At 35.5% G+C, this 12500-nt stretch overlaps 1 protein-coding gene across 5 annotated transcripts in view; it reads right to left on the bottom strand.

Moving 5' to 3' along the window:
- The window catches only part of stxbp5b (syntaxin binding protein 5b (tomosyn)), a 33064-nt gene extending 28629 nt beyond the window's left edge, over positions 1–4435 (bottom strand). For all 5 annotated transcript variants that reach the window (XM_083545466.1, XM_083545468.1, XM_083545467.1 and 2 more), the window contains exons 1-2: positions 3832–4435; positions 1601–1698 (exon numbers count right to left, since the gene is read on the bottom strand). In XM_083545466.1, coding sequence (XP_083401592.1) covers positions 1601–1698; positions 3832–3978 — 245 coding nt within the window. In that variant the 5' untranslated portion in view covers positions 3979–4435. The remainder of the gene's footprint in view (positions 1–1600; positions 1699–3831) is intronic.
- Between the last annotated feature and the right edge of the window lie 8065 nt (positions 4436–12500).

Below are 12500 nucleotides of genomic sequence, written 5' to 3'. Positions count from 1 at the left end.
TGGGTCTATGGTTTGGCCCAGGAAATCAGCTCAGTGTCTATAGTTGAAGTTGAAAGCAAGAAAAAAACTCATAAGCTTGTAGAATGCTTAAAGAAGAAACATTTTCACAATTTTTAAATACTTCCTCTTTTGGTGCACCAGAGTGGTCAGAGTGCTGTTTGGGTGGTTCCACATGAGAACTTTATTTTCATGACCAAAAAAATTAACTTTCGCCTTGAATTAAAAGAAATACTTATATAATATTAGGTTTTATTCCTAGGCCAAGGCAAAAGATTTTGTTGTTATGGCAGCAGCTAGAATTCAAGAATCACAATCTACTTAACAAACTAATATTGATCAAATAAACAGGAAGGCCAGAATATTTTTGATCTGCTATGGTTCTTAAAACAAAAAAAGGACAAAATAAAAGTCACATAAAGGTATGTAAACAGGCAAGATATCACATTAATTATTAGTTTTTTTCTTTAGAAATATCCTGGGGCTGTGGGTCTCATTGATTGGGAAATAAAGCAAATCGATTCTGTCAGTATTTTGATAAATGGTGCAATCGGCTGAATGACAGCAAGTCCATCAGCCCCCGGCTCAAGCTGGGTGTCGGAACTTAATACTTCTCAACAGCCTGCGGTAACACATTGACTGTTTAAACAGGAGGGTGGATTTTGAGCTCCCGATAGAACAACTGCCACATCCACTGCAGCCTAGACTAGTAACATGACTTTCAACCTGAAGTCAATTTCCTCAGAACAACACTTAGCTGTTTGGAACTGAATTGCAATTCGTCGTGATGTAGCCAGGCGTGCACCTAGAGTAAGTGACAAAACAAACCCACAAACTTGTTAAGGAGCAGCATCCTAGGACAGCTTTCCTCTGTGAGTCACATGGTCTAGCAGACGTGCACAGCAGGACCAGTGATGATTCCAGCACGTGTGAGATGGCATCCTGGCACAGAGTGAGCAGAAGTGATGAGGAGACCAGCTCTGCAGCATATGGCAACAGAGAGGATCATGCCACAGCACAGATATCATTATGTCCAGAAACTTCCAGGAGCGCTTCCAGAAATTTAGTCAGCTTTCAGCAAAACATGACACTGAAATCACAGTGTAAAAAAATTCTACAAACTATACACGAGTAAAAATTGTTCCCAGAGTACTCTATCCCAGAGCACTGTTCATTAGTCAGTGAACAAGCTCCAATTCAGGGTCCTCTACCACAGAGTCCTATTTGTTAGCCAAGCTCGTACTCAGAGTCATCTATTATGTTCCTCAGTCATGGGTAAGTTAAAACAGGAATTCTGAAACTTGTTTATGATGACAGACTAATAAGCCTACATGGATTACTTAGGTTAGTCTTGTTGGCTTGTTTATTTCAAAAAGATCAACAGCTAATATTCTACAAAGATTAAGAAACTACAGAACGTAATAGCCTAAGCCACCTTCAGTATGTTTGCCTAGTCAGTTAAAACTAGAAAAAAAGTGAGGGCTAATCTTTAACATTAAAACGTGTCATTCAGAAACAATCACCATCCTAATGTTAACATACAGACATGAATCTTTATATAAAACTTACTGAAACTATACATTCCTTTTTTATGGAAGGATACAGTCTTAAGGCTCCAGTCTGTGTCCCAATCGCCAGTATTTTTTGCACCGGGTCAAAAGCCATAGCTGAGGGTTGATAAGGAAAACCATGTCGCACTGTCTGTGAAGCAAACAAACAAAATTCTCTTAAACCACATGCCCACATTTTTTTTTATCATATCAAGAGAACTCTTGATGGACATACAAAGCAGTAAACTACGCTATGAATATGAATAACTATGTATATAATAGTTTTATTATTCTGTTATATAAATGCCAGGAACATAACACGCTGGCAAATCAAACTGGTACTTGAGAAAGAACAGAGAAAACAAACACAGATACAGAAGGTAATTGTGTACATAGAGCTTGAAATAAGAATTCTTTAAAAGCCTGTCCTCTGTAAAAGTATGTTCAGACATAAACAATGTGCATAATAATTTTCTTTAAATAAAAAAACTGGAGGTTGAAACCAAATAAGAATTTGGGGATTAGCAAGCTGTTGAATTTTTGGTTTTATAACTTATATGCGGACCAGGATTTACAAACAGAACCAGCATACCTGTGGAATTTTTCTCAGTGTAAATATATGCAATTTACAAATTATGTACAAATTAAAACAATTCCATTTCTATTCAATTCAGTTTTATGTGCAGGGTGATTTTAACAATGGATATTTTCCCAAAGCAGCTTTACAGGGATAAAGCAGTTATAAAAATTTATTTAGAGATTAGTGCCTATATGTTTATCCCTACTGAGTAAACCAGTGGTGACAATGTCGAGGAGAAACTTCATGAGATGGTATGAGGAAAAAACCTAGAGAGGAACCAGACTCAAAAGAGAACCCATCCTTCTCTGGGTGACACCGAATGTACATTCATTACAGATTTATCACTGTTAAAGTGTGTGTTTAGTGATGAGGTTTAAATGCAGAACTAAACCGCAGTCCTAATCCATTGTAACAGACTGTTTATATTTTTGTTTTAAACACATTAGGGCTTAATCGAAACACATTAATAATAATTGTATAGCTGAAAACGAAATTAAATCCTATATAATAATAGTATAATAAAATATCCATAGTTTTAAAGTGATTGACAATCTTATAATACCATAATACTGGAGTAAGGAATTCATGGATATAGTCACTAACCCCATGCAGGTACAGGAACTAGCAAACAAATTTGGTGTGTTTGTCAAAAGAAACAAGTTGGAAGGTATACAAAACCTGGTTAAGACAATATGACTGAGCAATATCCAAGAAAATGTCAACATTAAAGACGGAAAGCGGTTTGACAGCTGTCAGGTGAAACACCTGCAGCCGAACAGCTAACGAGCAGAGCTAACCCCACTCCAAATAATAATAATAAAAACTAAATAGCTAAAGAAATACCAATTTGACATAAAGAGAGAGTATAAATATATAAATAAATAAATCCAAACTGCATTCAAAAGATTTCAGATGCCAGCTGTATAAACAAAATCAACGCATCTGATCCTAAAGCATAGCCAGCTAACGTCCTAGAGCTAACTAAGCTAGCTAGGTCTTGGCAGATCCAGATGATTGACTACAGTTAGAGGAAAGGAATCCAGGTGTACAGTGGTAGTACGCTTTTTTTTTGTAAACAGCAAGTAGAAGTAGATCATTTGTTCAGAAATATAACGTCAATTTGTACATGTAATAATCCATGAGCATGCTAGCTGATGGGATCACATGACCGCAGTCACCGTGATGGGTTTTGCTGCACTTCGTCTAATTAAAATCAGTTCAGCTACACAAACTCTCAGATCAATAATTATATTTAAAAAAAAAAACAATAGTTAATCAAGTAGTCAATCATTTATCCTTATTAGTCTAGTATGAGTTTTGGAAGTTGGATTTGATTTGATTTGTAGAACATGAGTGGGAAAGCATTCCTGAAGCTTCACATGGTGTTCCAGTGGCACTATATTGCCTATGTATGATGTATGCTATGCTCTGTATATAAGCATGAAAACGACCAGACAGGAAAATCAACATCAGTGATGACAAACAGAGGTTTTTGATTGCCACGTCGGCGCAGATTTTACTAGTCATGTTGAGCTCCGTGTTGGCGGAAGCAGTTGCGGGGACTGGATAGCATTGCGCTAGCATGCGGGTCGACCCATGGGGGGGTAATATCGCTTACAGATTAGCGCGCTAGGCATTTCCAGGCTCAGGAATATAATCGTTAATAAATATCCTCACCACAATCGTAATAAAATAAAGCGTCACCTTGCAGAGCTGAAAATGCTCGGACTGCAGAGTCTCCTGAATGATGTCGTTTTCCCTGTTCCCCGGCTGAGTTGATGCGGATGAGGACGACGAGGAGGAAACCGCAGTCAAGCCGTCCAGCACCTTTCTGATATTAAACTTCTTCATGCTTCCTCCGGTAAGAGACGTGGCTTGGGGACGAACGCATGAACGGAGAAAATTGCAGTGGGAAAAAATTAAAAAGAAAGAAAGAAAGAAAAAGGCAGAAGGGATGCGGCCACTCTTCCTATAGTTTGGCCGGAGCTGCGCCTCGCATGGCAGGCAGTGTTGTTATTATGAAGCCGTCCTCCATGTCGTCCATGCCGAAGTTAATCCCCAGCGATACACATTGTACAAATAAGATTTGGCACGTGAATAGCGTTAGTCCTCGTCCATTGCGGTATGGGAATCCAGCTGGGATCAGGGTGGCACTCTGTGTCTTACACTCACTGAGCGTCGCGGAAACGCAGCAGCAGTAACTCGCCGCAGCCTGGAGCGAGTTTGCGCTCTGAGCAGGAGCGACACCCGGATGTGTGGCAGAGCCGCTGCACCTCCTCACCTCAGCTCACTTCACTTCACTTCACAAACCACAGCTTCTACCACCACCACACTTTTCACTCTCTGATCATCACCAACAAGGGTTTCTCGTTCAAACCCACCTCATTCCATTCCATTAATATAAACCATCCGTTTAAAACATATAGCACCTGGATAGTACCTTTCCTCCTATAGCACAATTTGTTTGCACACTTGTTTTTTGCACAATTTCAAGCGGGCTGTCAAGCGAATAAAATATTAAATCGAGATTAATCAAATTAATTAATTAAATATCATGAGTTAACTCACGATTCATCACCACTTAATCTCACATTGTACTAAATGTACCTTAAATTAATTCTTTTCAAGTTTTTAATACTCTAATCAACATTGGCATGGACAAATATTGATGCTTTATGCAAATGTATGTTTATTATTAGTGAAGCCATACACATAGAGCATGAAGACAAAATATTTTGTAAATGTTTTTAAATCACCAGGACACATAACGGAACGTTTGCTATGTTTCCACACGGACAGTTTTAGTTGCTGGATTGGTGCATCATGGCGGATTTTGGTGCTTAATTTGAGACTTCAGTAAAACAAATATTTAGTGATTATAACAATATTTCCAGTAAAAATTTACTTAGATTTTAAATAAAAAATAGTCAAACAGAAATGCACGCTTGCATTAATGGCACGTTAATAAAATTTGGTTAAAATGAATTTGTGTTTACCTTGTTATTTATATATATATATATATATATATATATATATATATATATATATATATATATATATATATATATATATATATATATATATAGATATATAGATATATAGATTTCATTTTCATTTCATCTTCTCCCGCTTATCCGTAATTCGGGTCGTGGGGGCAGCAGTCTAAGCTGATTCCCCAGACACTTCTCCGTGTCCAGGGATCGGGCTGTCAAGGCCCCCGCCTTCGTCTGCTGCCCAATCCTCTCAGCACCGGTCCCTTACGGTCCCTCCTGCAGGTGGTGAGCCGTGTTAAATATTTTTTCTATCACAGTCATAAAAAAACATTTAACTTCATGTTGTACTCTGTATGAATGTGTATGTGACAAATAAAATGTAAGAATTTTACAGCCAAGAAGATTAAAACAATGTAGATCCATCTACTTTCTGGCTTTTCTTATGCCCGGACTCCCAATCCTGAATGGGTTTAATTCCAATTCCAATAAATAAAAAAAAGAATAAGAATGAAATAATTCCAATAAATAAAAAAAAGAATAAGAATGAAAAACACAGACATGTAAAGAGTCAGTTGCACCTAACTGTTTAGAAATATAAAGTTCCACCAATTATTGTACACCTTTAATTTACATAACAATCAAATTTATGATTGAAATATGTTCACAGAAGTGTCCTGAAGGGTCATTGGAATTTCTTTCATATTCAATATTGACATTAATTAAACATCTTGACCGGCATTTATTTGTTTTCTTTTGTTGTGTTTTTAATGCATTTTTATTTTATTGGAAATAACACCACACAACAAAACCCACCAAGGGTATTGGTGCAATGCTTGTCATTCCATTTCAGTTTTTAATGCTGATACTGACACTAAAGTCCCTAAGTGAAAATCCTGTGAGAAACAACAGATCTGTTCCCACTGGACAGACTGGTTGTTCTTGAGGCTTAGTAACACATATGTCTCTTGGGTCTCATTTCATTGCATTATTGAGGGATTTACTTGCTGCAAAATGCTTATGTCTTTTGTTTCAAAGAAGAAGAATCAAATTTTAAAAGCATTACAATATCAGTTCCTGATCATCTAGATTATGATCATTGAGTAAACATTAGCATCAAGTTTCTCTGTTTTATTATCATAACAGTGTGAAAATTAACCTATAAAAACATTTATGTGTAGGTGTAGTGCTTGCATTCAGCTCCTTCAATAATAGTATTAAGATTATCATCCGCAAATAGGAAAAATCAGTTGTGTTATTGCAGTCGATTATTTCAATATACAATATATGCTCAGGTTTTTCCTGATATATTTTTAATAGACAGTTTATATGATGTCACTGACGATGTTTTATTTCCACACCAATTAATACCCACAAGGATCATGACAGAAGTCCTGCAAATAGCAGGGCAGCATTCCAACTTCCTTTTATTGTGTAAAAGACAAAGTTTGCTAAATTACTCTCAGTAGGAGATTATTTGTCACATATACATTACAGCACAGTGAAATTTGTTTTTTGCATATCCCAGCTTGTGCAGGGTCGGCCATGATACAGCCCCCCTGGAGCAAAGAGGGTTAAGAGCCTTGCTCAAGGGCCCAAGAGTGGCAGCTTGGCGATACCGGGGCTTGAACCCCCGGCCTTCCGATCAGTAACCCAGCACCTTAACCACTGAGCTACCACTCTCCCATTGTTGCTGTCTATCATGCAGGCTTTCTGTAAACCACTAGATGGCGCCTGAGATAAAAAAAAAGATTATGCCTAAACTATGACGTATTTAATTTTCAGAAATTATTTTGGCAGGTTGCATTTGTCCTTTTGACTTTAAGAAAAAGTAAGGGGGAATTATTTTGTACAATTGCTAGAATGTAAGTGTTAACAGTAACTGACTAGTTACACAGGTCAAATCTTACTTATTACGTATAAATCTTTACATATTTATGAACTCTTGCAGAGATTATAATTTAACTCAGCCTGTTTTTACTTAGACTACTCATTAGCCTTCATTGCACCACAGTGCTGTTTAATATTTAAACGAAATTTATATTTTATTAATATGACCATTGTTACTCTCTGTTAACTTCTTAATCACATGAAGTACAACCCCAATTTACAAAAAAGTTGTGACACTGTAAAATGTAAATAAAAACAAAATGTTTTCAAATGGTGAATGGTCTAGACGACAAGCTAGTTCAGCACCTGGACTCTTCTTCTAGGAAGTCATGCTATTGTAATAGACACAATATGCAATTAGCATTGTCTTGCTCAAAAATGCAACGTTTTCCTTAAATTTTCTGAAGAAAGCAAACCTGTATATACTATTCAGCATTGATGGAATGTTCCAAATGTGCAAGCTGCCCATTCCACAGGCACTAATGCACTCCCATAGCATCAGAAGTGCAGCTTTTTAAACTGAGCATTAATAACAAGCCAGATGGTCCCTCTCCTCTTTAGTCTGGAGGATTTGGTGAAATTTTTTTCCTAATTCTTCTGACCACAGAACAGTTTTTCACTTTGCCTTAGTACATTTTAAATGAGCTTTGGGCCTGAGAGGGTGGTGCTGTTTCTGGATCATGTTCATGCATGCCTTCTTCTCTGCATGATAGAGATTTAACCTGCATTCATGAATGACATTGCAAACTGTGTTCATAGACAATGACCTCTGGAGTTGTTAATGAGTCCATGCAGTGATTCAGATTACAGAATCATTACTGTTTTAAAAACAGTGCCACCTGAGGACCTATAAGACCTTTGATGATATTATGTACTATAAATTATGAGATAATCAGTTTTGCAATTCTATGTTCAGGAATATTATTCTGAAATTGTTCCACAATTTGTAGACACAGTCTTTCACAAATTGGTGACACTCTGCCCATCTCTACTTTTAAGAGACTCTGCCCCTCTATTTTTAGATACTGATCTTACTGACCTGCTGTTGATTAACATAATTAGTTATAATAACACCTACTTTTTTCAGACATTTGTTTCCCCGTCATAACTTTTTAGGTTTTTTGCAGCCATCAAATTTAAAATGACCTTTCCTTTTACTCAGTTTAAACATTTGATATATTTTCTATGTGTACGATTGTGAATATAATATAGGTTAATGAGATTTGCAAATCATTGCATTCTGTTTTTGTTTACATTTTAAACAGTGTACCAACTTTTTTGGAATTAAGGTTGTAGTAGCTTAATGGTTAAGGTTCTGGGGTTCTAATCAGAAGGTTGGTGGTTTAAGCCCCACAACTGCCAATCTTCCACTGTTGGGCCCTTGAGCAAGGCCCTTAACCCTCTGTTGTTCAGGGGTGTTGTATCATGGCTCACCCTGTGATCTGATCCAAACTTCTTACAGATCTATATCCAATTTTAAAATGTATGTTATTCAGCACAAATGTTGCTTTGGTAATGTTTTTTTTATATATTTAGTGTTTTTATGAAAGGCTTTTTTTTTTTTTTTTTTTTTACAACAGGAGGACCTTAAGGACAGAGGACATTGCACTTTTCAATTTCTCAATAACATGACAAGCTGCATCTATCAGACAGACAGAGTGAGAGAGAGAGAGAGAGAGAGAGAGAGAGAGAGAGAGAGAGAGAGAGAGAGAAAAGCAAATAAGGAAATGACTGTTTAAAGCTACAAAATGTCACATGCACAACATGCACTAAATTTCTTTGTAGACATTGCTCAATATTAAATGGAACTATAAATGGATATATATATATATATATATATATATATATATATATATATATATATATATATATATATATATATATATATATATATAGTTTACCTTTCCTGACATTTTTGCATCAGATAAAGCATCATTAAAATTGTCTCTCACTAATATTTTTCAAAAGGAACAAATATGCATAATAATAGAAATACCACAAAATTAAATGGCCATTTCTTCCTGCCTGGCTCCACATGCCTACATCATCATCATCCGCTTCTCCATGATAGCCATCTGCTCTGAATGCAGGCAGAGTGAGGATGAGCTCTCACACTACATTTACTACAGCCATGTCACACTGAGAGTCTTCACCTTGTAGTTTTTAGAGTGATCTATAAAACATAACAGCTTTTATATTGTAATAAATTCTGTATTATTACTAAGAGGTTAGTTAGAAGTTTAAACACACCATATGAAGAGAAATGACTGAGCAACTACTACTGACCTCCAGCAGTAAACTGATCGTAAAAACTAAAGTATTGTTTAAAGTGACTTTGCATAAAGTTAAATGAACAAATGAACAAATTAAGAATAATAAACAAATGAATTAATGCTACACTGCAAAATCTGTGAAATTAATAATTGAATGCATCAAAGGTTAAAATGTATCACTTGATATACCTTTAACCCACTACTTAAAACTGTTTAAATCCTTCACTTAAGTAGAAGTACAGATACTCATGTTTTAAAATACTCTGGTAAAAGTTGAAGTACAGACTATACTTTTTTACTCAAGTTAAAGAAAAAGTAGTTTGGGCTTTGACCTGTATTTAAGTAAAAAGTAGACATTACAACTAACTGCTTTAGTGCCACGCTGGTAACTGGATGTCACGTTATATTATTTTTAGGGCTGTTAATATAATTTATATAATTTTAGTCAAATTTAAATATATAATCATGATTAATCGCACGAATGTCATTAGTAAACGCACAATTAATCGCAACTTAATCGCACATTTTTACTTGTTTTATGTCTTAAATTAATACTTTTCTAATCAACATTGTCATGGACAAATATGGATGCATAAAGCAAATGTATGTTTAATATTAGTGAAGCTATACTTAACATAAAGCATGAGGACAACATTGTCTTGTAAATGTGTTAAAGTTATTATGGTGTTTAAAATTACGTAAATCCTCAGGACACCAAACGGAACTTTTGCTATGTTTCCTTACGGACGGTTAATGAGGTGATACCGGAGAAACTGTATTTTACGGAGTACTTTAAATTTATACGGATAACATAATCTGAGAATATTTGTGAATTTGTTTATTCAAAAGTAGACATTTAGAATTTAAAACGGTGCGCAGTGAGAAGTAAAAATATTGACATTTCACCAAATAGATTAAAACTAAAGTAACGAGGCTGGTTTGAAAATGTAAGAAGTAGAAAGTACAGATATTTGTGTACAAATTTAATAAGTAAAAGTAAAAAGCAAAAAAAATTATAGTTAAGTAAAGAACTGATAGCAGAAAAATCTACTTAAGTACAGTAACGAAGTGTTACTTCCCACCTCTGGTTTAACAAGTTACAGTATTCGTGTTGTGGAGTGAAAATTGCAAACTAGGTGGCAGTGTTGCACTTCAGACTGTAAAGATGCTCCCATGCAATAGACCTGTTACCTGGAGCACGTCTCATGGCTAATTTTAACAAGACCTAGTTCACATGTGTACCCTTGATTACCTGAGTTTTCATGAGGACATTCGTGCGTACAACGCTTAAATCATGAAAGGGAGTTTTAAAGCAATGCACCTGCTTGTGGCAGACTGCTGTGGCACTTATATGAATTTATAAAATGCATGTAGTCGAATATAGTATGAAAAAATTTATGATGTAAAGCACTAGATCACAGACTGTATAAAATATACAGATAAAATTGGGTAATTTAATAAATAGGTATTAAGCAGTTATATAATATTATGTACCCTTTTGCTTAAGACATTCATGCAAACACCCCTGCAAACTGACCTCTGAAACTGGGTCTCTCGTATCTAGGACATGGACTCTTATTTAGAGATGATGCTTCTCTCTGACGGTTTTCCTCCAGGCATAATATGAACTTAAAACAACACATACACTGAATGTTATTACACTGGAACATACCTCAGTTAGGACTCTGTGTAATGTTTAGAATTTGACACAGGGAAAATGTCAATGTAGATTAAATAAATGTATTTGTTAGTAAAGGTGTTTTAGAGACATTGAGTTTATAGTATTTAGAACAGATCCCTAGACACACAGCAAGGACACTGGGAAGTAAAACTATGGCACAGTTTAGAACAGATGGGAGAGCAAAAATACCTTTAGCCAGATACACACATTGTCAGCAAAACTCATTATAAAGGTATTGCTTTCATAGAAGAAAATCATGAGGTATATGCTGTCTGTGACTGTGGAATTAATAATAAAAATGGCTGGTCTGAAAAGCCGTCTCCAGGAACCCACATTTTAGACATAGATGGAGTGGTTGTAGAGCTCTCAAAAGGTTGGAATTCTTGGTGTCACATTTGATTAATCACTATTATTATCCCGACACACTAACATCATCCCAACTCCATATAAATTCTAACAGCTTTTATCACCTTTGTAACACAGCCCATTTGCCCTTTACTCGTACTCTTATTAGCTCCCATATTGATTTTTGCAGATCTCTTTTCGTCAGTCTCTTTGAAAATATTCTCAGCAGGCTTCACATATACAGAGCAATCTGCACAAATGACCCTTATTCCTTATGAATGACAATCGCTCCATATCTTTTTTTCCACATTTTTTCACCATTTCTCTATCCAGAGTGCCTATTCTGTCTGTGACTGCTCTTCTTTAGAAGATAACTACAGCCTTCTTTTTTCATGACCACCTTTTTTTTTTTTAATCTAAGTAATTATATTGATCTATATGGTTTAGCCTCAGAACACTAACGAAAGCTTTTGAGACAGTATTCTATCATGATTTATAAGATACTAGTTTTAGGATCCATTTAAAACAGCAGGTTGGGGCTGTGACAGATCGTATATTTTTATGTATGTAAATTCTTTACATACATAAAATATGCAAAAAAACAAAAATATATAAAATTCTTATTGTTTTATTTATTAACACTCAATTTTTCTTTTCTAGCCCAAATGTCTAAAGTAAATGTCTGTGTCTTTGTAACATTCATCTTATATCCCTATTTTACAATTCACTTCATTAAGCTCATTCTGGGCTTCTCAATGAATACTTAATGGGTCACACAGCAGGTCTGACTGCACTTTTAATTCTCTTTTGGTGATTTTGAATTCTAGTACCGCTCTTATGGCTCACTGCTGGATTTTTTATAATCTACACTTCTTAACTAATGGTATTCAGATTTAAGGCCTGTGAATGGTTCATCATAATCCAACAAATCCTTGTATAGTCATATAATACTATAATACAATATAGAGCCAAATAGGTTACAGTGCAGCAGCATATTACACTGCTGGTCAGAACTTGAAAAAAAAACATCCTTACTCCAATATAGTTCACTCCATATAGCACAGGTCTCTAGTGGCCGCGACAGTACACTGTAATTCCAAACACTTTAAGAAAACATATTAAAACTGGGTCAAGCTGCTGGTTATTTTTCACTTTATACATGATTTAGTAGTGCATTTGGAATGTTATCAGCAG

The sequence above is a fragment of the Silurus aristotelis genome (genome assembly GCF_946808225.1).
Source record: "Silurus aristotelis genome assembly, chromosome: 6".
In the NCBI taxonomy this organism is placed as follows: domain Eukaryota; kingdom Metazoa; phylum Chordata; class Actinopteri; order Siluriformes; family Siluridae; genus Silurus; species Silurus aristotelis.
Note: the sequence above shows the minus strand (reverse complement) of the source record. Positions and strands in the feature narration are given on the sequence as shown.